The 25,556-nt window shown below is 44.0% G+C and overlaps 1 protein-coding gene and 1 long non-coding RNA gene across 7 annotated transcripts in view; one reads left to right on the forward strand and one right to left on the reverse strand.

Moving 5' to 3' along the window:
* Positions 1-472: 472 nt before the first annotated feature.
* Positions 473-2,535, forward strand: LOC307025103. The gene is made up of 2 exons (XR_013804067.1): positions 473-2,386; positions 2,449-2,535. It is a non-coding gene; the product is annotated as an uncharacterized lncRNA (long non-coding RNA).
* Positions 2,316-25,556, reverse strand: part of raraa (retinoic acid receptor, alpha a) — a 152,063-nt gene continuing 128,822 nt past the window's right edge. For 5 of the 6 annotated variants that reach the window (XM_079659692.1, XM_079659690.1, XM_079659691.1 and 2 more), the window contains 7 exons: positions 17,346-17,494; positions 10,838-10,979; positions 4,962-5,122; positions 4,667-4,843; positions 4,359-4,563; positions 4,005-4,163; positions 2,316-3,467 (listed from right to left, as the gene is read on the reverse strand). In XM_079659692.1, coding sequence (XP_079515818.1) covers positions 3,271-3,467; positions 4,005-4,163; positions 4,359-4,563; positions 4,667-4,843; positions 4,962-5,122; positions 10,838-10,979; positions 17,346-17,494 — 1,190 coding nt within the window. In that variant the 3' untranslated portion in view covers positions 2,316-3,270. The remainder of the gene's footprint in view (positions 3,468-4,004; positions 4,164-4,358; positions 4,564-4,666; positions 4,844-4,961; positions 5,123-10,837; positions 10,980-17,345; positions 17,495-25,556) is intronic. The other variant, XM_079659689.1, reaches the window with a different exon arrangement.

The following is a 25,556-nucleotide window of genomic DNA, read 5'->3' on the forward strand; positions in this document are numbered from 1 at the left end:
GGTTTAAAATCAGAATAAATCGGACAATACATAAAGGGAGAAAAACATCTTCTGGCTCATAATTCTGTGCAAAGCATGCAGCCTGTTTCAGGGTCAATACGTTATTCTAGACAGAGGTTGTTCGTGCCGTCTTTTTTGTGAGTAATCCATTATAGGCCTAAAGGCAAGTATAGATTATTCGGTCTGGGCCTAGTCCACACCATCAATAAAAATTACTCTGGGATGTTTCTTTTAGCTTCCTCTTGAAAATAACTTCAATTATGAACATATTCAGAAAGTAATAACAATATACATATAGTAGGGCTTAACCTCGTACAATAATCTGTTAATCCAGAGCCTGGTTCAGGATGTAAAACGTTTCTTATGTCATTTAATTAACTTTTACTAAAGAGAGTGTAAATTGAGCTCAAATGGCGAAACAGGATAATTGCAATAACTATAAAAGAAACGGACAGTACACAATACAGTTGGCAAACGCTTTACAGTATTTAATTGAGCATGTGTGTGTTTTACTGCATATTAATTAAACTTTCAAATGAAGGATGCATGATTTCTGACTGAAAATGTACACATTTTTTACTTGATATTAAGAACAATCATTGTCTGTTATTTATAACGTGAGTGATGATGTGAAAGGTGTAATGCTTTATTTCATTATCAAGAGGGAGCTGTTTACTCTTGTTAGCTGTATAGCTGCTATACAAGATAAGAAGCTCAAAGGTTTCAAAGTGTTAACAAAGTTGATGACTGCCGCTTCATTTTATCTTAATCGATGCTTATGATGCATGAAAACCTACAGTACAGAGGACCCCTTTGTAGCAGAGAATGAAAAATAATTACACACAGGAACAACACACACATTTAATATTAAATGTTGGTTTTATTTTAATCTTTTTTTTTTGTTGTTTTGTTTTTTTCCAAAGTCGCTTGATAATCTTGACAAAATTGCAACATATTCCATATTTCTCAAACTGACGGTGTGTCTGTTGCTATTCCAGATTAGCTGTGGAGGGAAAAGTTGTGCGCTGTTCTGGACAGGTGAAGTCCTAAATGATGAAAGCAGCTTTGACCGTACAAATAAAAAGAACACATGAAGGACTCTGAGAGACTCCACACTGGCATCCTATGTCGTAACGTTGCAGGGTAAGTGTCTCTCTGCACAGGTCCTGGTCTGCCAGGCCGAAAAAAAAAACGAGTGAAATAAAATTCAGGGGCTCAGTAGCAGACATGTGTGTGTGCATCTGTGATAGGAGGGTTAAGGGGGGGTGCAGCACAGAAACATAGAACAGGCCAAGCACACAAAATGATTCCTTCCTGAGACATTGGCGTGTGTACAGTAATGATGGTCTAGATGAAACGTGTGTTATCGGTGAAGGCGTTTTGGCGTAAAGTGAGTCACAGGGTGCGAGGTTGCTCTGGATCCGGCAAAAAAAAGTCACATACTCGTTTCTACCACAGGTTGCCAGGGGAACATTTGTGAGGACTTAGTTGACAAACATCACATTTGGGACCTTCACTTGCCTGACCGCTGAGAGAGCAGAGGCATCACTACAATCTATTCTTTTCCCATCCACTACAGATTATTGATCCATTCAGAGGCTACTGAGAATCACTTGTGTTTAATACAGTGTGTATGTACACCATTCTTCACATTTGAACTCTCTTTGAAGCTGAGCTGCTGTGGCTCACTTGAACCTGGCCGGCTCCAAGTGACGTCCGGCTCACCATTTTCAGAAAAACACCATTTCTTTCTGCTACACGGCCAAAAAAAAGCTATGCCCCGACTGGAGTGCTACTTTGTCAATCTACTGTATGTAAAACATCTTTTAAAAGTGAGAGGGGGGAGGTTTAAATTGTCTGTGAAAGCCACATCCTGAACAGCCAGTGATTGGTTAAGAGTCTGTCCAGTATTTAGTGCACAAAACATGAAAGAACTTCCTTCAGTAAAATGTGCTCAAAATGTATTTTCTTGCATCACAAACCTATAAACAAAAACACATAAAAGGTATTCTTAAAAAAAAAAAAAAAAAAAAAAAATCAGGTGAAGCCTAAAACTCTTCATAGTTTTAAAGAAATGAATACAGCTTATATACACAAACTCAAAGGCTACTTAAAATACACCTTAATAATGAATCTTCATTAATTTGATTTCTTGAAAGGACCTGTGACCATATCATACAACCAAGTTCATACAATCATTTTTTTTCCATTCTCTTGGAAGCAAAAAAAGAAAAAAGGAAAACAAATCCAACCTGGAATAGTAGGTGATATTCATTGCGACTTGTTTTCTGTGCACATTTGTGTGTGTGTGTGTGTGTGTGTGTGTGTGTGTGTGTGTGTGTGTGTGTGTGTGTGTGTGTGTGTGTGTGTGTGTGTGTGTGTGTGTGTTTGTGTGTGTGTGTGTGTGTGTGTGTGTGTGTGTTTGTGTGTGTGTGTTTGCATGTGTAGACTGGAGAGAAATTTCAACATCTTTTGCTTTTCCTTAATTAGAATAATGTACAAATGTGATAAAACTGAAAGGTCTCTCTCAATACTCTTGATGGGTATGAAAAGATTCAAACAGTGAAGGAGTACAACCATTTCTACTCTCAGAAAACATGTCGTCATTTCAACCTGCCATTCTGTTCCGGACGTGTCCATCACAATAACTTTTTTCTATATATATTTATATATCTTTTGTACGAAATCTGTCTTTTTTAAGTTGGAAAAAGAGAAAAGACCCAGAGTCTTTGAGGAGGGGGGGTCTTTTGACAAGTCCCAAGCTTGCAGTCTGCCTCAGAGTTCAACAAAAAAAAGTGTCTGGTGTTCATCAAGTTAGTCTGAATGAATTGTCCTTGATCATACATCTGTCCCGCGCTGCCCCGCCCACTCTCGATCCCAATCAAAACTGATCGCCACTGCATCCGTTTCCATGAGTCTTTGGGAGAAAGGTGGAGAGGGGAGCAGCAGCAGTGGAGGAGAGAGTGGAGGGAGAAAGGGGGAGGGGGGGGGGGGGGAGAGGGGGAGTCTTCAGCAGTGTTTACGATTTGGTCTCTCAGAGGCGTCCTGTCGCCCCGGGCCGCCCCGGCCTCACCCCCCCTCACATCAGGACGGTGAGGAAAAGGCAGATCAGGAGGTGAGGGGGGGGGGTTGTGTCGTAAGGAGAGGAGGAGGTTGGCTCTGCTGGTGTTCAACAGTCAGGGTCCAGGCCCCGCCCCCCCCTCCTTCACCCCTTCCTCTTAAGAACGCAGAGGACATCGTGACGGAAAATAAAAAAAATGTGGGCCGCTTCTACGGCGATTGTGTGGCGGGACTGCTTTGGGCCGAGCTGGGGGACAGGCTGGGGCTGCAGGAGCCGGGGGGGGCGCCGCTCGCCCGGCTGCTCGCCGCCGCGCTCTCCAGACCTTCCGAGTTCTCCAGCATCTCCTGGATGAGGGGGGGCATGGAGCCGGGGATCTCCATCTTCAGGGTGATGACTCGCTCGGCTCCTGCAGGGTGGGGGAGGGACGGGAAAATGTCAGACACCAAAGATCTTAGAAAATACATGTTATACAATTTTGCTGACTCCAGCAATTTTGTATGACTCCAATATTCACTTGGTCATTTACAACAATCTCAGCAACTTATAGTAATTCTTTTTTTGACATGTATATAGTGTACTTTGTCTGCATTACTTAGGGTAACTACATAACCTGCACTATTTATTCTACTCGGCTTCTTCTTGCAGTATTTTCTACAGTTTTTTTTATTTGTTTTATTGTTTTACGTCTTATATATAATATGTTGCAATGTTGGAGGAGTCTTGGATTTAAGATTTTCATTGCAATAACTACATTGTAGCTACTGTGCATATGACAATAAAGCCTTTGAATCTTGAATATGGCATGACATGGAGAAAAACAACCAAATCAAATGAATTAAATGTCATTTGATAAACATTTTAAACAAGGTTTCAGCCTAACTGAACAATAATTGAATCAACTTGTTTTTCTAGCGTTATATGCACATAAACAGCAGTGACGGACCTTTAGCGCTGATGCTCCTCAGATCGGTGATCTTCATCAGCATCTTGGGGAACATGTGCGGTTTGTGGGGCCTCCTCCTCCTTACGTAAATCTTTAACGCCTCTAGTAGAGGCTCCTGCAGGACGTCCACCTTCTCTGCCTGTTCCAAGTCCTGACGATCTGTGGAGAAACACAGAGTACAGATACTGTCATGATTACAGTCATCCACTAGGTGGTGCTCAAAGACAGAGTCCAGCAGTGCCTCCATACTGCTATTTCACCCAGAGACAAAGTCCAGGGTCCTAAACTGATTATGTCACAGACTATCAATTGGTACAGAGAATGTGCAATAGGTTTTGAGGAGATGTGCCGTACCTCCACAGAGCAAACAGATGGCGCTGAGCAGCCCCGTCTCTGCGTCGTCCATCTCCAGAGGAAGGAGCTGGTTGGCAAAGGCAAAAACCAGGTCGGTGAGAGGGCCGAAACCTGCGTTGTGCATCTGGGTTCGATTTAGCGTGAGTCCATCTGAGAAAGTCATGGTGTCCTGCTCTGGTGTGTAGCGCGTACAGATCCGGAGTATCTGTGGAAAACAGAGAGAGAATTGGTTACAAATGACAACAAACACTTTAATTTAATCTGTTTTGTGATTTCTTTTTAATAGAATGCTGGGGATGGTTTCCTACCAGGATGTCCAGACAGGCGGCCTTTAGCAGAGTGATCTGGTCGGCGATGGTGAGCGTTGTGAAGCCGGGCAGCTGCTTAGCAAACTCCACCGTCTTTATGATGCACTTGGTGGAGAGTTCACTGAACTTGTCCCACAGGTTTACGTCCAGAGATACACGTCGTTCTGAGCTGTTACTCTGGAAGGTTGGGGAGAGGGGGAGGAAAATGTTTTAGATACTTCCAGTACAGGTGACAATACACTGCAGCTAATAAAGGTGAACCACACAGGTACACATGGAGCGTAGTGATACTGACCGTAGTGTATTTGCCCAGCTGGCACAGGGAGGGAAACGTTTCCTTGTGTGCCTTTCGAACCCGTTCGATCATCCTCTCCGTTTCAGGACTCAGCACGTAGATCTCCATGCACTCCGGCTTCTTGTCATCCTTCTTCTTTTTGTTTCGATCGTTCCTCACTGCTACAGGGGGGACACAAGAGGACATGATGATTACTATGTGGAAATCAAACACAAACATCAGCTCTTGACAAGTGTAAATATCTAAACTTAAATAAAAGAGGTTTATACGTTTGTTTAGCTACAACTAAAGAAAATCACTAATATAGAAAATAACTATGAGTAGGGCACGATACAAAAGTAAGTTCCAACTATTTTTGATTGTTTAAGGGCTATTGAATTCAAAAATGGGCAAAAATATGGAGAATTTCTGCTTTATTCTTTTCTATGTCATACCTTTGGAAACTGACAAAACAGAAGATTTAAATGCATCCGTTTGGACCAAAGATAATGGGATGGACATGATTTTGTAGAAAGGTTTATCAGTTAATCTAGGCAATAATCATCAGAATAATCAAAAACTATAACAATAGTTGTTTGCACACCTCATACAGAACACGCATTGGAAACCAAACTCATGCGGCCTTCATCTGCTAATTATTAAATATGTTCTTGTCTGAAAAGGTATTGTTACGTGCTAACAACCACAATGGTTTTATGTCCCGCACAGAAACTAGCACAAGGTAAACTGAGATCAGAGGCAGAGTCCTCAGCAGGAGAGGAAGCAAACAGCCTCTCTTATCCTGCACTGCAAGATAAATGTTGTGAGACAGCTCCATCGCAATAGGGCTATTGGAAAAAAAACCTTGAAATAATCCAATGTGGTGTTGCCTCTGGGCGATCAGGCTGAGAATAGTGTGCTCACCCCAAATGACAAAAAACACTAGGCGGGGTGTTTAGCATTGGAATCCCATTACAGCCTCCATCCATTTCTCCTATCCAGACTGGGGTGCAGTTTAGCTATGGCAGGGCAGTGTGTGTGTGTGTGTGTGTGTGTGTGTGTGTGTGTGTGTGTGTGTGTGTGTGTGTGTGTGTGTGTGTGTGTGTGTGTGTGTGTGTGTGTGTGTGTGTGTGTTGAGGGTGGGGGTGGTATGGGTGAGACGGGGTGCTAGTTGATAAATAGTGGTGGGGGATGGAGCCATCCATAAGGCTGATAAATTGCCACAGCTTTCATTAGGGGTCCCGGCTAATCTAATAACATAATATGACAAATATCCTGCCTCTAATGGTTTTAAAAGGGCTCGGCTCCACACCGGAGAAAACCTTCCAGCTCTTTCACTCTTCCTCTCACGTCTCTCTCTCTTGGTTATACAACACACGCTCTCTTTCCTACTCTCATTTCATTCTCACCGCCACACTATCCCCCCTTTCCAAAATTGTATTTCTCGTGCATTCAATCATCCCACTTTCCTAAACTCATCTCTATCAGCCCTCGCATCTCTAACTGCCCTGGAGGTACCTGAATCTCCCCCTAGCAGCTGACCTGAGACCAGATTTTCCTTGTCTTAATCCTAACCTTGACCATTAAGGGTGAGAGCGCTCGGGCTGATGGGAGATCAGTGCCTGTGACAGAGGGGCATGGCCCAGGGCCAGCGAGGGATGCACCACTCGGCACTGCTGCACATCCATCAGCCCGCAGACAGGCCTCCCTGCCTGGGAGGACATGAAGGGAAGGAGGGGGGCGGGGGCTAGAAGTCTGATGCTGCAGACTGTTATTGCTAAGCACTGCTCACCACAACAAGAAAAGAAGAAGACCCCGCTGTGCAGATGTATTAATGGCAACCGTGTGGTAGGCTAGTGTAGCCCACAAATACATGTTTATATGCAGCAGGAAACAGTGTGGTGAAGTGACACAAAACCTCATTTTATACGTTAAAGAGGTATTTTTATGACCTATTTCAATAAAAACAAGCAAAAATAAATAAATAAAATGCTTCCTTTTACTTTTATGAGCTAATTATGTCTTAGTTAATGAAGGAACTCCCTCTTAGGCAACACTCAGCTTTTGAGTCCAGTCCCATAAAACTGTAGTGCTCTGAAGATATTTGGGCCAGCCCCGCTTGTGGTGCTGATAGTGAATCCTGTTTCCCATGAGGGAAGGAGTGGGGGGGCTGCAACACAGTCGATGTCCAATTAATTCACAAATAAAAGTGGGGCATCCCTAGCGCCCAGACATTACCCGCGCTGACAAATTGGCAGCACAATCATAAGCCGCACAACACAATTTAATGAAGTCATTAAAGAACTATTAGGCACGACTGACGATCTGTCATGGCGAATTGCCACATGCAATAACTTGGGTTGGGGGGGCGGGGGTGACTGCAGCGGGGGAGCGAAAATGAAAGAAATACTGCCTCCTTTTTTTTTTTATTATGTGTGTGTGTGGACCCGAATGTGCATTTGGTGTTTGTGTGCGTGCTAACTTGGAGCAATGCATCTTTCAAAACGCATTATGGGAATATGAATGCTAATGGGGCAACTTGCATCCTAGATTGTTTGCGGTTACGTGTTCATAGCATAAAAATGATTTACAAGAGTCTGTGTGTAGCGCGTACAGAATACTGTGACAGCACACACACACTGCCATCACTCAATCACTCGTTCTCATAGTGGATTTCAGCTGCAGTGTGCAGTTAATGGACAATTTCTGTTAGTGCCTGTGTGTGTGTGTGTGTGTGTGTGTGTGTGTGTGTGTGTGTGTGTGTGTGTGTGTGTGTGTGTGTGTGTGTGTGTGTGTGTGTGTGTGTGTGTGTGTGTGTGTGTGTGTGTGTGTGTATACAAGACAGAGAGAGGTGGGCAGACAGGGATAATTCGTGTGAGGAAAATTAAAGCGCTGGCAGCTCGTCCATCACACAGATTCAATTCAATGGAAAGATAAAAATGTCAATGTTCCCTGTGCTCAGAGCCACCGTCGACAGTGATGAAACTTTCTCCCTCTCCCTCTCCCTCTCCCTGTCCTCCAGCTTCCCCCCCCCCCCCCCCTTCTGCTCTCTCAACTCTAGATTTTCATTCTCACTCGATACTCTCCGAGCCTTCATCTTCCTCTGCTATCCTTCCTGGCTGATGTTATCCTCCCTAGTTCTCCATCATTCTTTGCTTCATCTTATTTTACTTTTATTACCTTTTTTTTCTATCGCTGAATAACACCTTCCTCGAGGAACATGTGGGAGACCGTTTTGTGAGGGGGGGAGATGATTAAGGGAGGGAGGTACCGAGCTACGGTGGCTGGCCTGAACTCACAGACATAAATTCAGTTTCAAGGATTGTGCTGAACCATAAGCTCTTTCCTTATACACAGCGGAAGAGTTAAAACACAGAGGAATGAAGTTATTTGGGCAGAAATGCTTTTTAATGTCATCATATATACTCTATATGCTGCTTAAAAATCCAGTCATGTCCAACCTGTAGCCTTTAAACAACGCTTATCCACTTGTGTTTCAATAACACTATTACATATACAAATGTATAATGCAGTTTTTGTTTTCGTTGACATTTTTTTTTTTATATATGTATCAATATACATGCAACGTACATGGTCCATGCCTATATCGAAATATATTTAAAAATATAAGGACTACTTTCCCATATATGTAAATGTATGATCCAGTATCTTGTATTATATTTACCAATATATTACAATATATTTTCGTTTCATAAGGGCCACCCCCCTCCCCAGAACTACACATGCTGGCTATTGTTTCACAACATGTTCACTCAGAATATATGCTATAAACTGTTAGCATTTCAAGCTAAAGGGTGTTGTATTTTTACTATTTAAAATTATTTCTGAGGAGATTGATTATTGAAAAATGTATTTTCTTTTATGATATATTGTACATCAATCTTCATTTTGACCATGAGTCTCTAATCACAACGAACTTTGGACTCCTGTCTATAAACGGTTAACATCTCAAGCTAAATGGTGATTTTAACCTTGTAAGAGTCTAAAAATATATTTTTCCTGAGTAGTTTGAAGAGTAAAAACGACCTGGTATGTAAAAATAAATAAATCAGGGGAAAGGGGCTGGCTACGATGGAAAGTCGAAAAAAATCGAAATCTAACAAACTTTATTTTTCTCTCATGGTTAATATTGCGCTAACCTTCATTAAGAAGTCTCGGTCGTCTTTAACCACACACTGTCAGGTTGATGATAATGTGGCACCAGGCTTACAGGCGTTTCCCTTGTAACCCTCCACTTGCTCCTAACACCACCCCCCCTCCTTCTGATGCCGTCTTGCTTGGCATTGCCACCTGGCAGCAGGCCTGGTACTGTCGTCTGGAGCCGTCTGCCGACACACGCAAGGTCACCCCGACACGAGCAGGGGGTCCACCTTCTGTGAGACTGAGTATAGGGTGTCTAAGAGTTGCTGTCCGAGTGCATTCTTGTTTTTATTCATATCGGTTTGTGTTTGTCACTTTCCATGTGCATAATTTGTGCAGGAAATTATGCACAAGCATGCATTTTTGGTGTGTGTGTGTTTTGTGTGTGTGTGGAGAGGCAGAGACTCCCTGCTGGCCCCAGATGGCCAGCCTCTCCTTCCTCACTAGCCCTGACCAGTTTCATTAGACAAAGTCATCGCCGAGGACACAGAGACAAGCAATCGACACACTGCACAAAATGACGAAACCAGAAAAAGAGATCACAGATCAACCAAAAGCCACCGAGCAAAGATGGCTGGAAATACACCGATAATAGTTATTCACTCCTCTACTCCATTCAGAAAACCAATTTGAGCTGTTTTGACTTATTACGCATTCACCACTAGATGGCTCTCCAACTCAAATTTTCTCCCCTGTTGTGAGCTTTTGTGAGTGTCGAAAAAGATGGCTGCTGTGATCCATCTAACCATGATTAATGGCCCCATTCAAAGGTAAGGAGCTCAGAGGATAACTTCTTTTACTGTAAGCCACAGAGCTGTGGCATGGAGAGTGCTCTCTGCTCTCACTCTAGCAGAAAAATGAGGTAAATAGCGGCGGGAAGACAGGAGGCGGAGAGGGATGGAGCTATGGAGGCTGTCTGCATTTGGTTATTATCAATATATGTAGTATAACTAATCACTTATCAGTATGTATGTGTACAAACGTGTATGCACACAATCTGGTGTAAAAATGATGGTGTGTGTTGATGTCATGTGATGGGGCCTCTGTGAGTTCTGTGCGGTCACACCTCTTCCAATTACTTTATCAAGTCTGACTGCCTGCGTGTATGTGTGTGTGTTTGAGAGAGTGTGTGTGTGTCTGTGTGTCTGTGTGTGTGTGTGTGTGTGTGTGTGTGTGTGTGTGTGTGTGTGTGTGTGTGTGTGTGTGTGTGTGTGTGTGTGTTCACACAGCCCCCGGGGTGCAATGATGGGAGCAGACGCCTGCTCTTTCACTCTCGGCAGGTGAGAACATATTCATCACTGAGGCCTGCCAAGCCTGGCGACACCCTGACTGTTATTGCCAGTCTGCATCACGGCTGCCCTTTGTCTGGCTTTTACAGTGGATATACTCGTCAAAGTATGAAAAGAAACAAGCGACTAAAAGCATCAGTGTGTGAGGAAATAGTAACAGCTTTGATTTCACTCCGACTTTGTTTCTGTAAACAACAAAAGGTCACAGTATTCTCAGAAAATAGACGGGTTTTTTAATAAATAATAAATCAAGAGTCACTGACAGGATCGCCCCCAAAGCTGATATGTGTTTGCATTATGTAATCTTGGCTTAAGACTTCATTCAGTGGTAACAATTAAGCTAACCCCTCTGGGATTAAAACAACCACGATGAGATCTGTGCTCGACCCTTACACAGAGATGTGGGAGGAGCAGGGGGTTCTGGGTAAAAACAGTGTTAATACTCACACTCCTTCGACATCCCGACTTCCAGGCACTTCTGCAGCCGACAGTACTGGCAGCGGTTGCGGGTGACTTTGTTGATGATGCAGTTCTTCTCCCGGTGACAAGTGTACACCATGTTCTTCTGGATGCTTCTCCGGAAGAAGCCCTGCGAGACAAAAAAAAGACGGAGATGAGACGAGGAGAGAGGACAGGTGTTTGGCAGAGGGGGCGGCTGGTAGAAGAATTGTGAGGACAAAAGTAAATAGAGCAGATAAACAGCCAAATGAAATGTGCTTTCCCTGTTGTGTGTGTTGCTATGTACTCATTCTTTCATTCTGTGCTTCCTGCAGACTCTTTCCTCATATGTTGCTCAATGTACACAATGTTCCTTTCCATCCTGTTCTTTAGAAAACACTCACTTACTTGCAAGGCTAAAAGGTGGATATTAAAAGGAGGCTGTGCAGAAGGGCAACAGCAATTAAATGGCAATAAACTCACAGACAGTCGAGTCCTTTAAAGGCTTATTGCGTTACATAATGTGGACGGAGACTATAGTCAGTAAACATCTCATGAGGTCGCCCACCTGCTTAGTGACGGACACCACTGATATTATTATTTTGGAGATGTTTCAGGTCCAAAGGGCTTTTTTTGGGCAAAACACACAGGGTTACTCGGTGCCATATAAACGTGGCCTAGTTTACACAGCCAGAAATAAGAGACTCTATATCCAGGCCAAGCAATTATTATTAGAGAGAAAGAAAGAACATAGCGTTCAAAACAGGAATCCCTCTTTTCCTTTATTTCCCTTTTCAATCCGAGAGGATCAAAGGAAACTGAACAATTATTCGGCGCTCATCGCTGGTCGCTGAAATGAGAGATCTTTGGGGAGGCTAGCTTTGTTTTGATTGCACAAAAGCAAGAGAGCAAAGTACCCCTGATAGATAAGATAAAAAGACATACCATGCAACCCCAATAAATCAATGTTCACCTCTGTGACCTCGGCGTGTCAAAATGGAAAAAAAAGGTTAATGCAAATCTACTGAGTACTCAGCAAAGCATGGCTCGGAAAATACAGGCCAATACGAGTATCGATGGGACACAGTGGGGTGTGTTTTTGGGTGGGTGGGGCTAGCTAGTAAGAGAGGGAGGTGGGGCGGAGTGTGGTGTGGGAGTTGCCAGGGAGCCCCATCCCATGCCAAGGGATTAGCTCTGCTAGCCGACAGATGGCGGGTGGACCTAAGCCCGCAATTTGTCCCTACCGGATCACCGGCCCCTCCTCACATCTCTGTCCACCGCCGCGGAGTGGAAGTGATAGCGATGAACCAAGAAGTGGAAAGGTGTACGGTTTGTCTCGTATCTGTTCTATAGTTTCGATTACACTTCCAGCTGGTAGAGGCAATCCTCAGAGGGTCACCTCAGCTAACCCTTGTCTGGATTTCATCAAGGCCTACAGCTTCTTTGCACGTAAAAAACGCCCTGCTTTTCACGCATCATTTCTGGCCTAGGAATAAAAGGTTTGGTACCTCCTTCTCTGAGCTGTGAAGAATTAACGGCAAAGCGGAGACAACCAAGCTCGTAGTTTTCCGTTAAGTCTCTGTGCTGATGCTGAGGGATAAGTGCGTGGTCTTTGTGTGAGCCTGTGCATGTGTTTATCATGTCCCCTTTGATCCGCCGTTGCCCTGACCCTGACCCCGGTGTCACAGGGTATTGACCCGCTCCCCCCTCCTGCACCACGAGGCTCAGGTGCCCTCTCGCAGCCCCTCCCTATTGGCTGCTGCTGCCGGATCATGGGCTAGTCGATTGTTCCTGCCCCTCCCCCCCCCTCTCCTCCTTTTAAGAGTCATTGCTTCCTGTGGCCCTTAAGCCTCTTTTTGTATCACCGCTTAATCCACCCGGCGACAAGAGCCCTCAGCGGGCCTGTCAGCCACCCTGCAGCGCTCAGAGGAGATGAGAGTCTCAAGAAAAGGGGGACAGGGAGAGGGTGGGGGTGAAAAAGAGAGGTGAACGGCAACAGTACACACATGATTGCGTGTGTCATGTGCTCTCAAATTCACGCCTGTCTACCTGGTTTGCATTATGGGCCTCCTCGTGCCTTTTATGAGTACTTTGCATCTGTGTGAGGAAATTCTTTATCAAGAGGCAAGAAAGGGGGGCGAAGAGGGGTTGGCGAGTTCACAGGGAAGCACAGGAATCCTCTCTTACGTGACTTTCACACTGTGCCCAGATTAAGAGTGCGTTCCCAGCCTCCCGCTGCGTGCATGCATGAGTGTGCGCCTCTATTAGGAAGCAGCTAGGGCTAAAGCCCGCACATTAGCAAAGACTGATGCTGGAAAACGCAGCAAATAGCCCACATTCTTGCTAGAAGCGGCGGTTGGGGGATTTCGGAAATATGGTCGCTTCTCTCGCATCGCGGGGAAGAAAGATGGCCTGCTGCGCTCTGCGTGCCTCCAAGACAAAAACATAAACATGAGTGGGCGGGCATGCATATTTAATGTTAAAGTGTTAATATCTGGAGGGGGAAAGGAGTGCAATGCCGGTGAGTATACGCGGGCGGCAGAACTTAAACAACAAACGAACGAGCTGCTGTCTCCAAGTAGCAGAGCGCAACTTCCCCCTCCTGTTTCCTCTGTTCGCTGCAGCCCCCAGGAAATGCCTTTGTAGTTTGGCACGCAGCAGCAAAGCCGGCGCTGCTAACCCCCGATTTACCCCAGTCTCAGATGAGACATTCATATACATTCACATGCCTGTACTGTTGAATTATTAAGTACGCTGTGCCAAGTCATCTCCTCTGAAGTCAGATATAGAAAAGGCATCCTGAATTTTTCAAATTAGCACTGCGGCTGTTTAGTGGGCGGACAGAAGGTTCATGGACAGGGGACGAGCTGCTGACGCTAGCTAGCGGTTAAACAGGGGATATTTTTGTAGTTTAGCCAACATTCCAAATGATTATAATAGCACTAACGGACTGAATTGTTGCGTTTAATCCTGGATTAGAGTTTAAACCTTTCAGGGCGCAGAGAGCATGTCATCAACTGGTGATAAAACTTCTCAATCCAATTGTGTGTCATTCTTATAAAACAGTGTCGGAATTAAGACAGCCCTATCCGTAATGCACATAGCCCGGAAAAGCTAATTACAGTGTCAATTGTGAGTACATTTCTGAGCCGTCAGAGAGAACAATGCGGTGATCAGGAAGGACAAACACCTAATTACTCAAGTTTACAGTTCCTCTTTTGTTTACACTCCACCAATGTTTATCACACTGTGGCAGAGTCTTTACCTACGAATAACAAGTGTTATATTGTGGTTTTTAATGTGTTTTAAATGCCTCATTTGTCTTTAATAGACCTTAATCACAAAATGTTACATAAAGGTGTTAAGTGACCAATGGCTACTACAACTACACAACCTCTGCTTGAGGTGATATGAGGTCGATGTAACACCGACACTAACCGCATAACACATTTCATGCTTCTATATTAGTCTAACACATACAGACGGCTATTTAGACCCTCCAGAAAAACGCGATTCTGCGATCGCAGAATTTACCGCATAATCAGCAAAATGGCGCAGATTTTTAAAAAGCCGCATAATCCCCGCATTTTTCCACACAAAATTGAGAATAAAAAAAGTTAACTCGTCTTGACGTGAAGTAGTGATGATGATGACGCGACGTCATCAGCTCGCGCATCACAGAAGGTAAACAACACCGTAGAGTGAACTTGTGGAACTCACACGACGAACATTTCTGCTAAAAACCGATGTCTTTCAAGAAAGTGGGGGGAAACTATTCTGCACCCCGTGCAACTGTGTGTTGGAGCATACGTCTTAGAGAAAATCGGCGGTGACGACCCACTTTGATTCATCCAAACATTCGAAAATGCTTTCTGCTGCTGCGGACAAGAAAGCCAAACAACTCACGTTCACCGAGGGATCAACCTCCAAAACCCTTTCGAGGGCTACAAGAAACGAAGTGAGTAGCCTACAAGATTGAAGCTGGTCAGATAACGAACGAGTAAATGGAAACAGAATGAGGCGGAGAAGTAAGTGTGAGAGAGAGAGAGAGAGAGAGAGAGAGAGAGAGAGAGAGAGAGAGAGAGAGAGAGAGAGAGAGAGAGAGAGAGAGAGAGAGAGAGAGAGAGAGAGAGAGAGAGAGAGAGAGAGAGAGAGAGAGAGAGAGAGTAAAATAGCCCAATTGCTTTTACATGAAATAAACATTGAATGTGTTTAATTGAATAGGAAAGGGGTTTAACGTTAGTGGCAGGTTGTGTGTGAGAGGGAATAAATAAGACAGCCCAATATTTAAAAAAAAAATCTATTATTTTTCGCAATTTCACCACATAAAATCCCATAAAAACCCTGCATGTTTAATCGCATAATCAAGAATTTTAGCCCACGTTTTTCTGGAGGGTCTAGCTATTAGACAATGAGGAGCAAGGGGAAACAATAAAAGCACCTTGGGGCTTAAATAACTTCTGCATACCTTTTGAAATCAAAATGAATGCTTTTAAAAACATGTAAGCACCTGAAATAAAAAAAGTTCAAAAAAGTAAGGTTTCCCACGGCCACATTTCCTGCCTGTGCCTGTTTTGAAACACGGGTTAAGAAACACAACTTTGAAATCAGATTACGTTGGAAAGTTTCATCACAGATCATGATGACACTGATTTATCTAGTGTCGATAGGGAGGGTTAGATTTCCAGTAACCTGATAAAAACTGAGTATGGAATTTTATGCAAAAATAAGGTTGACAGGAATGTATTTTTAAAAAAACAAGATATCAGAAATCTAGAGGATGTCATTAGCAGATATTTAAAGAATCCGCAGGAGCTCATGGAGCAGAACAGCCAGCAGCGGTTTGGCCAACCCTATAAAACAGCACAGGGGTCAGCTTTTACTAACTTAGTTAACTTTTTATAAGTCTCGCTTTGGGAGCAGGTTGAGTTTCATGGAGCTCAGTCAGAGGGTTTGTGTTAAAGGGTTAAGTGTTTGTCTGTATGAATCCTTGCTTTCCTGTGCCCTTTGTGCATTCTTTACCCATTTCCCCTCCCCCCTATGTGAGCTGACCGTCTTTTTTTGGTGTCAATGAGTTCAACCGTGGCCCCTATACCCCATCAGCCTAATCTGCTGCCCCTTCAACCATCCCCCACTTCCCTCTTTATAGCTTTCTAATGCATCCCAGAGCACCGTCTGCTCTCTTTATCTCACTCAGAGCAATCTTTGTATAATTTTGTCTGCATTTCCACATCCTTTTTAAGTTCCTTCCCTTCCTTATTGTTTTTTTAGCTAGCTTCTTTAGTAAGGTTTTTTCTCTCTGCTCTACCCCCTTTCCTTCCTGCACATATGGCAGCACACACACACCCCAGTATTGGCTGCACAGTCGATAAGTCAAAGGGTCTAGCAGGCACCTGTCACCCACAGCACCACCCTGCCTGCCTTCATCAAACCACTCCCTACTTCTGCTACACACAGTCTGTTGTTGGGAGAAAAAACGATATTTTCTGTTTGGGTTAACACTCCTCAAATCCTATGTCTGTGAATTCAAGCACCCATGATATCTATGCAAAAGACCAAACAAGATGGTTTACTCTTTTACTAAAGTAATTATCCATCTATCAATCTAAATGATTGACTTTGTGGATGTATGAGATTCACACCTGGCTGTTGGATTACATTAGATTCCACACGTTATCCCCTGAAGTTACACAACTCTGGCTCTGCGCCTTGGGAGAAGCGAGATAAAGACGACTGTGTGCTCATTCTAGCAGGAAAGCATGCACGCAGCAACTGATAATGGAGCAGATGGGGGGGGGGGGGGTATAAGGCCTCTTCAGACCCTGTATAACATGGCTGTATTGATACCATGTGGACACGTAAGCAGAGTTGATATGAGCGAATCTACAAGGCTGACAAAGTTTCACACTTTCCGTACTAGACGCCATCATAAACTCTTTACAATGTGCCATAGGTTGTGCAAGAGGCATGTCAACTAGGTCAAATTGATGATTAGTTAACTTGGTAAGGAAGTCACATTCATATCTATCGTTTCTTTTCTTATCTATATATTTAGACACCATACTCTACCCTGCTGTTTAAGCATCATATTTAATTTGAGTTTTACCATGCAGCACATCATGCACTTTTTTCTGAGACAGGAATTTTGTTACGTTTCTCCAAAAAAGATTGATGCTAGTTTTTATCTCATATGTTTGTTTATAGGTATAGTTTCTTAATATGTAGGTGTGGAGAGCTGAGCGCAGAGCAACTGCCCGTTATACTGTACATATGACAATCAAATATCTTCAATCTTCAATCAAATGATGAAGTTTTGACCCAACATTAAATTCCAGCGTTAAACCTCGAAAAACCCCAAAAGAATGTGAAATACTCAAAATGACGTGCCTAATCATTTTCATCATCTGAGTTTAGCCTGTGAAGTTTCCCCCCCCACCCTTATAAATCACACGAAGGTTACAGGATTGACGAAACATCTTGCTTGCTTGGCAGATTCACAGGAAGGCCGGAGTCTCACCTTGCAGCCTTCACAGGCGCTGACACCATAGTGGTACCCTGAGGACTTGTCCTGGCACACAAAGCAGGGCTTGTAGATGCGGGGCGGCGGTGGAGGCGAGGGCGGGCTTGGCACTATCTCTTCGGAGCTGGTACTCTGGGTCTCTATCGCTGTGGAGAGGAAAAAGCAACAAGAAAGAGAGGGGGGGGGGGGGGGGGGTTAGTGAACACTATCAGATGGAGCGCTGACAGACACGAGGCCTTAATCGATAGCAGTTGGACAAACACAGAATCGCACACACACACAGATCTTAAACAACTCGGACTGCTGACAACATCCAATACAAATCACCAGCAGGGGAACTTAATGGATTTGTGTTGAAAGATACAAAAACTGCAAAGGACAAGGACAACTTTTTGGTTTATAGATCTACTAAAGGAAAGACTTAGAACAAACACACACTCATCAAACAGCGGTAATACAATCTCTGCAGATGTTTTTTTTTTAAATGTACTGCTTAAATTATGTCTACGTGTTACATCGAGGGTCCAAAGACAGGTTTCTCCTCTTATACACGCCATTGTGCTTTCATGTATTTATAGAAAGTATAAATACTGGCTTCTTAACGTACAAGGTGATGTCTGTCAAAGAAGATTAAAGATCCCCACAAATAGTATTTCAATTAAATTATATTTAAGAGGCTGAAACAACGTGTCAATTTATCGACAGAAAAAAGCATGTGCTCTTCTGCAGGGCTAAGCATAATTATCAATGCTTCTGACCAAGAAAGACATAACTTTGTTTACTCTCCCCGACCGAACACACACCTCAGTCCCTCTTATTCAATATCCAGTAAACAGAGAGAGGCCGCTCCGTCTTCATCCAATAAGCACTAATATGACAACCCGAACAACATGCAGGCTCCTGTATTCTGTGGGCTTGTGCATAGTAAACAAAGGCAGTCCAGGATTGTGGGGAAGTCACCTGCTGTTTGCCTCGTGTAATATGTATTGGACTTTGACCTCAATATCCTGTGTGTTACAAAACAAAGCTCTTTAATCAAACATAAAAACACACAGTCACAGCGGTGACCTGCACCCTGGGGCCTATGGCTGACTAAATAAGTACATAATCCCTTTTTTTCAACGGTGGATTTATGAGCTAGCATGTGTGCCCCAATTGCATGATGTTTTGTAAAGTTAGAATTCCTGAGCTTAGATATCCAAACAAAGTTAAACCTTCAATTTTTTCCATTAAAACTGACCATTGTTGTTGGCTATCACACAGATTCAACAGCTTTTTCTATTTACAGTGCACACATTACATTTTGAAGCTTTTATCCAAAGCGACTGGCAATAGGTGCATTCAATTATGAGGATACAAACTCCAAAAAAGCAAATTGTCCTTAAATAAATTAGCTTAAAATAAGACAAACCTTCCTCAGTGCTACAAACAGATTGTAGGTGCAGTCTAAACCTGTGTTTTCAGTCTGTGATGTAAGATGTGTTGACTACTTTCTGCTTCACTGATTTCAATTGAGAGTTGGGGAGTTCCACTTATTCGGAGCAACGATAACATCTTGTATTGAGGGGAACTCTAAGGGAGAAGCAAGCTGATTGGCCGAAGCAGAGCGAAGTGCTTGGGTGTATGATTTGACCATATCCTGGATGTAGGAAGAGCTAGGAAGTCCAGCTAGTGAGCTAAATGATTCCACATACAGGAATATGTGGTCATCCTTGCTCCACCCAGCATCATCAGCTCAACAGCAGAGGGATTGGGAAGGTTGACAAGGAGCTCAGCGTGTAAATAAGCCATCTATATTTAACAGATTGGGCTGGTTCAGCAGGCCGTAGTGCAGCTGGGAACACACACTCCATGTGACGGCACAGTGGACAAACACTTCCTGACACTGCACACACACCTCTAATCAAGCTGCACACTGGGCAATATTAAGCCAGGATGAAGTTTTTCTACCACACACACACACACACACACACACACACACACACACACACACACACACACACACACACACACACACACACACACACACACACACACACACACACACACACACACACACACACACACACACACACACACACACACACACACACACACACACACACACACACACACACACACACACACACACACACACACACACACACACACACACACACTTTCCTATCCTTTTATAGTGCCTGTGTGCTGGTCTCAGCTTGCCAATCTCCCTGTGAATGCAGCAAATGGTGCAAGGGAAGATTACATTCAGAATAACCAAAATAAACCAACCTGATGCCCAGATATGTTCAGGGCTTCCTGGAAAGAATAACAGATACAAGCACGGTACACAAAAACCCAACCTCTGCAAAGCCTGCCTGTTATCTCTGCCCTCGGGAAAAACACACACAGCGTAATCAAGTGGGGTTTCAAGTGACGTGTGACAGTAAAGCTTGCATTGCAACACCGAACAGTGACACCTAATCAGAGCCGGGGATATTAAGACATTTCATTTATGAGGCCCAGACGTCATGTGCTACTTTGATGCCAGCCACAACCTTTCATGATCTCGGTGTAAATAGGTCAATGTGGGTTAGAGGGTGAAACGTGGGACCACAGCCTGGATTGACACACTTATTGAACAGAGATGCTTTTGGGAAGGAAATGTTTTTGACGGGAAGAAGGAAGGAAATGAAGTGAGGAAAGCAGGGAGGCACACAAAGACAGAAAACCGCCCTGTGTTTGAGCAATACATAAAGAGAAACAGACAAAAACTGATGAAGTGAGACTCATCGAGTTTGTCTAAGACACACACCGCTGTCAGGTTTTTACTTACAGCTCAGAAAACTACAAATAGGAATATATTTGAAACTAGGAAAGGAGTGATACGATTGAGACGGGGTGTTGAAATGTTCTCATAAACAAGAATTATACTATTTTCCAGCAAAGAGAGTTATGCATATGGCAGTAAGAAGACACAGTTATATTGCTGTGGTTAAAAAGAGAAAAATATGAGGTGATTTTGTGCAAAAGCTAGTGAAAAAGGGCATCTTCTGCATCTCATTGTCATTTTGATTGGAGTCACTATGGGTCATGTTAGTACATGCCACTTGGCCATGATGTCACCACAGTCACATCAAACAAATTCAACTTAAACAGAGCAGCTCTTACGTAACATGGCATATTTTTCTCATTAGCAAAGAACCATTCAGAGTTTTCTGCGCTCTTCTGCTTCAGTTGATGCGGACTGATTACGGCCTTGCGTTATTAGTGTGGCCACAGGGCTATTTATCCATGTTAAAGCTTACTTCTGTAGAACGCGTAGACACGTATGTGCCACACACATTTGCGAGTAAACATGAAAATGGCACTCATGCCTACATATTCATAAGGGTTTCCCGGAGTCATTTAAAAAGCTTCAACGCTTGGACACACAGTGCGTAAACACACACACACAGAATCCACAGTCTTAATGAGAGCACCCATGGAAATCTGGAACACGAGGACAAGAGTCTGTGAGGGGGCTGGCGACTGTAATTAAATACAATGGCTGGCTTCTGGAGCCCTGTCAGGCTGAGGCATGGAGCGAGACAATGGCAGGCCTGTGGACAGCGAGGCTCGGCAGAGAGGGCAGAGCTACTTAGCCCCTCAGCAGCCCTCGCCCGGGCACTATTCAACACCAGCCTGCATCCAAGCCCTGATCAACACCAACCATCATACAAGCATGCCTATTGTGCGAAATCTACAAAATCATACGCACAAACACTGGAAGAAGTGACTCACGCTGGCCTGGAGGGCTTCCTTCCATCTCCTTGCAACGTATTAACACTGGGAATGTGTCTGGCAAAGGTTTCCGGGCCCTCAAGCAGGGATGTTGAGTAACAAAGTAGATTTACTTTGAATTTAATCTTTATTTCAATTTTTCACTATTTGTTCTTCTAATATCTGCACCTTTACCAGCTTTGATAACAATTGAATGCATCAATAATAATCAAAACATATAATATGTATTATTCTGAAATGGGCCAATCTGCAGAATAAGTAGTTTTACTTTTGGTACTTTAAGTATATTTTGATGCACTCATACATGTAACAGAGTATTCCAACACTCTGGTACTTCTACTTTGAGTACTTTGAGTACTTTTCTCACCGCTGCCCTCAACAGCCTGCAAAGACACCACGGTAACTAATACTCGAGATACAGCTAGAATATCATTCCTTTAGCCAAGGGAGGGGAACATGAAGAGACAATAACACGCCCCTACGCTGATAAATAACAAACATTGAGGAGTTACTGATAAGAAGTCTCCGGTTGGGAGGTGAAACACACATCACACCGCATTTCTTGTAAACCAAACATGAGGCTGCTTTGAAGACTGCAGCCTGGCATGTTGTCAGACCAGTCTGAGGAACACGCAGGTGAATCCAACGGAAACTAACCTGACAGCACTAAGATGAAACATCAGGAGCCAATTTAGAGGAAGGCGTGTCAGGTAACATTTGACCATTGGCTCTGGCTGGAAACAAGCTTTTCCTTGCTGATTCTCACACATTTAAAGCAATGGATGCATCAAATATCATGTTTTTAAGTTGGTATTAATTGTTCTAAGCCAGGGGTGTCAAACTCATTTTAGTTAAGGGGCCAAATATACACACATTTGATCTTGGGGCAGTAAAATCAGAGCATTATAACCTATAAATAACAACAACTTAAAAGTGTTCCCTTTGTTTTAGTGCAAAAAGTACATTCTAAAAATGAATGAAATTACAAATTGAATTATTTTACAAACATTTCCGAACCTCTATACAAACTAAAGTGCGGAAGAAGGTTAAGTTATCCCCCTGACTTGTTAATGTATACAAAATACACTAAAGTTGAGAAAATGCCCTTTATGTTTCTGTCATTTTAACACTTTGCAAAGTCATCCCGTGGGCCGAATGTTTGACACCCCTATACACTGTTTAGACTCTAAACAGTGTATGAGTCGGCAACAAATCAACAGCATACTTATCTGATGAAAACAATTCTGGATGACCTAGTCCTGGACTGAATGTACTGAGATCTCTCCTTTGATATTCACATATCAGACGAGTATAATAAACCCTGTGAGCATGCGAGAATCCAGATATCTTAATAGCTAAATGCAGCACGGTGTTCTCCAACTCAGAGCCAAAGCACCGGTCATTTAATTAAGTTGAAGTGTGAGTGGTCTGTAATGCCGCTCTTCGGATTCACTTTGCATACATCATGAGCCACAAGTGCACTTAGAGAGAGGCCGCGCCCGCGCAGCCACATCCTCCATAAGCAATCACAGCATGCCTGGACTTAAAACGGACAAATATGCACAAGGCTGAAATGAAATCTACTCTGATGATGAACTAACCGGAGCTGTAGTAGTGACATAAGATAGCCTGGCAAACATCAGCACTTCAAAGGCATCGAGACCACAGACCAAGACACACACACACACAGAAAAAAACAGACAGACACAGAAAAAGACACACACACACACACACACACACACACACACACACACACACACACACACACACACACACACACACACACACACACACACACACACACACACACACACACACACACACACACACACACACACACACACACACACACACACACACACACACACACACACACACACACACACACACACACACACACACACACACACACACACACACACACACACACACACACACACACACACAATTATCAAGCCTCCAGACTCTGCTGTCTTTGCCCAGTGCAGTTCTTGAGGTTCAGCTCTGGGTTAGTCCTCTGAGATTTGATTACCTTCATCCCCACTGGTTACTGAGCCCAGCTGTGAAGCATATTAATGAGATTTCACCATCATTAGGAGGAAGGTAACTACATTAGCAGGCTGGCTGGCCGGCTGCATTGTGGTAAAGAGAAGTGGAGAAGATGAGAGCCGAGGAGGAGAGCGCTTTCACAGCGTCTTCCACTTTGTTGAATCCTCCTCCATCACGGGCCATTGTGTTCCCATGGCTGCCATTAGGTTATTTGGACACACACACACATGCTGGCCATGTGTCAGATACATGGAGGAACATATAGAGGTCCATTTGTCTTTCCATACAGCGAGCGCACAGGAGAGGAGACACCGCACAGACCACCGTGCCACAGGCTGCCGCATTAGGGCCCACTTTGAAGTCTGCTTAAAATAATGAAGTAGGGTTGCCAATGGAACAGCCTCGGGGACGGGGGCCTCCTCGCAGAAACCCTTGGAGTTGTAGGCCAATGTATCATGCATGTCCATAAAAACGACTGGCAGCAACGCAAGAGCTTTGATGTGCAGTGAAACAGAGCAACAAGTGAGCGGAGAGGTGCATCACTCATGCAGAGTGCTTGACTTCTGCCTAATATTCAGACTTTTTCTTTAAGTCAGGAATGTTGGGAAGCAGCAGGGAAACGATACAAACACACACATGCGGGAATGCTTTCTCAGCACTATTCATTTGCTGGAGGGGGAAATGGGACTGTTTCCTTGCTTACAGGGAAATCCTGCCATTCTCTCACAAAGCGTCACAACAGCTCTGCGCTGAAAATGGATGGGGGGGCTCTGCTCTCCACCTTCACACTGATTACCGACAGCCAAGCCACGCACGTCATCTGAATATGAGCATCTACCATCACGCGCTACTGACAGCTGTGAGGAGAGCGACAGTGGGGTGTGTTTGTGTTCAAACACAAGAGTGTGAACAGTTATTGGAGGGGAGAGGGGGAGGAACCTGGCGGCAGGGCAGACAGCCATAAGTGAAAACACACACACGCAGAGGAAGGAGAGCAGTGGAGGTTAACATGGGGCAGGGGGGCAGACAGCCAGCCTCACGCCTCCCGTATTCACTGTAACTGAATCCAGCCTTTCCACTCCCGACTCCCGCCACTTTCCACCTTCCCCCTTTACCTGTCCCGCTTCCTGAGTCTGACATTCTCTTTGCTCTCTAACAGGAACTCCTTTTTAACATCTTACATCCTCCCGTCCATCCTTGCCAAAGAGATTTTTTCTTTTAGAGCAGCATCACTACAGCGAAAGCTTTCAAATCTGACAGTATCAGACACAGGAATGTCACTATTAACCAAAATAATACAACAAATTGAAACAGATAAATGACAGTATTAATTTGCCTTATAGATTGATCCTGATTCTGTTACATGAGGAGAACTACCACTCATATCATAAATGTTATTAGGTCGTATTAATCTGCACGTTCCAGTGAGGGCGAGTTACTGAGGATCCTCCTGCCTAACATACAACATGTCTAGTTTGCAATCTTCTCAATGTGAAGACAGAGCATGTCCGCTGCCACGAATAATGAGTCTCCGGGCTTTCCGAGCAATAGAACAGGAACATACTTGCTATGTTGCGCAATGACAGCGTTGGACATGATACATGGCTTCTAATGGAGTCATAACTTATTTTTTCTTATCCACACGTCTGACACTATGACGCTCACAGAGTAAAAGGGAGGAAGAGCATGGATCAAGCTGAGAGCCTAATCTGATTCCAATATAATGTTCTGCTCTGCATGACACATCACTTCTACTAACAGAGTATGTTATGGTCCACATTTCAGAGGAACGGCAGCATGCTGTTTTGCAACCATTGCAGATATTTAAGTCTTGCAGGGAGAGCAGAAATGGATGTGACAGCCTGAGTCCTTAAAGGGCTGCACAGTACGTTTGAAGGCTACGCTCACTCCAAGACTCACATTTGATGGATAGTGCTCCAAATTGAGGCCAAATAGTTCCCTCAATCTAGAGTGTTACGGCAAGAAAAACACGAACATGAGTGATGGATGAGGGTCCGAGCAGAGGCCGAAGGGCAAGGCGCTGCAGAGCAAGGAGTCTTTCTTGTCTGTTATGGCGATCCCTCCCAAACAGCAGGAAATGGTGGGCCAGAAGTGGGGAAAACACCAGGTTGTGTTTAGCAGGAGTAATTTATGGTATCTCTACATCTTGGGGAGGTGTGGAGGAGTTCAGTGTGGGTGTGTACACGAGTATGTGTAAATATGTAACATTAAATGTATGCATTCCTTCTCTTTGATTACACAAAAAGCATGAAAATGTGCAGCTCGTGCAAAACGAGTGCATCTGCCTGTTTGCATACTTGAGTGCATGTGCAGCGTAGGTATGTGCACGGCAGCCTGTGCGTGTGAACATCAGCATGTTCTTGTCCAAGCGAGGCC

This window comes from Notothenia rossii (genome assembly GCF_949606895.1).
Source record: "Notothenia rossii genome assembly, chromosome: 11".
Classification (NCBI taxonomy): domain Eukaryota; kingdom Metazoa; phylum Chordata; class Actinopteri; order Perciformes; family Nototheniidae; genus Notothenia; species Notothenia rossii.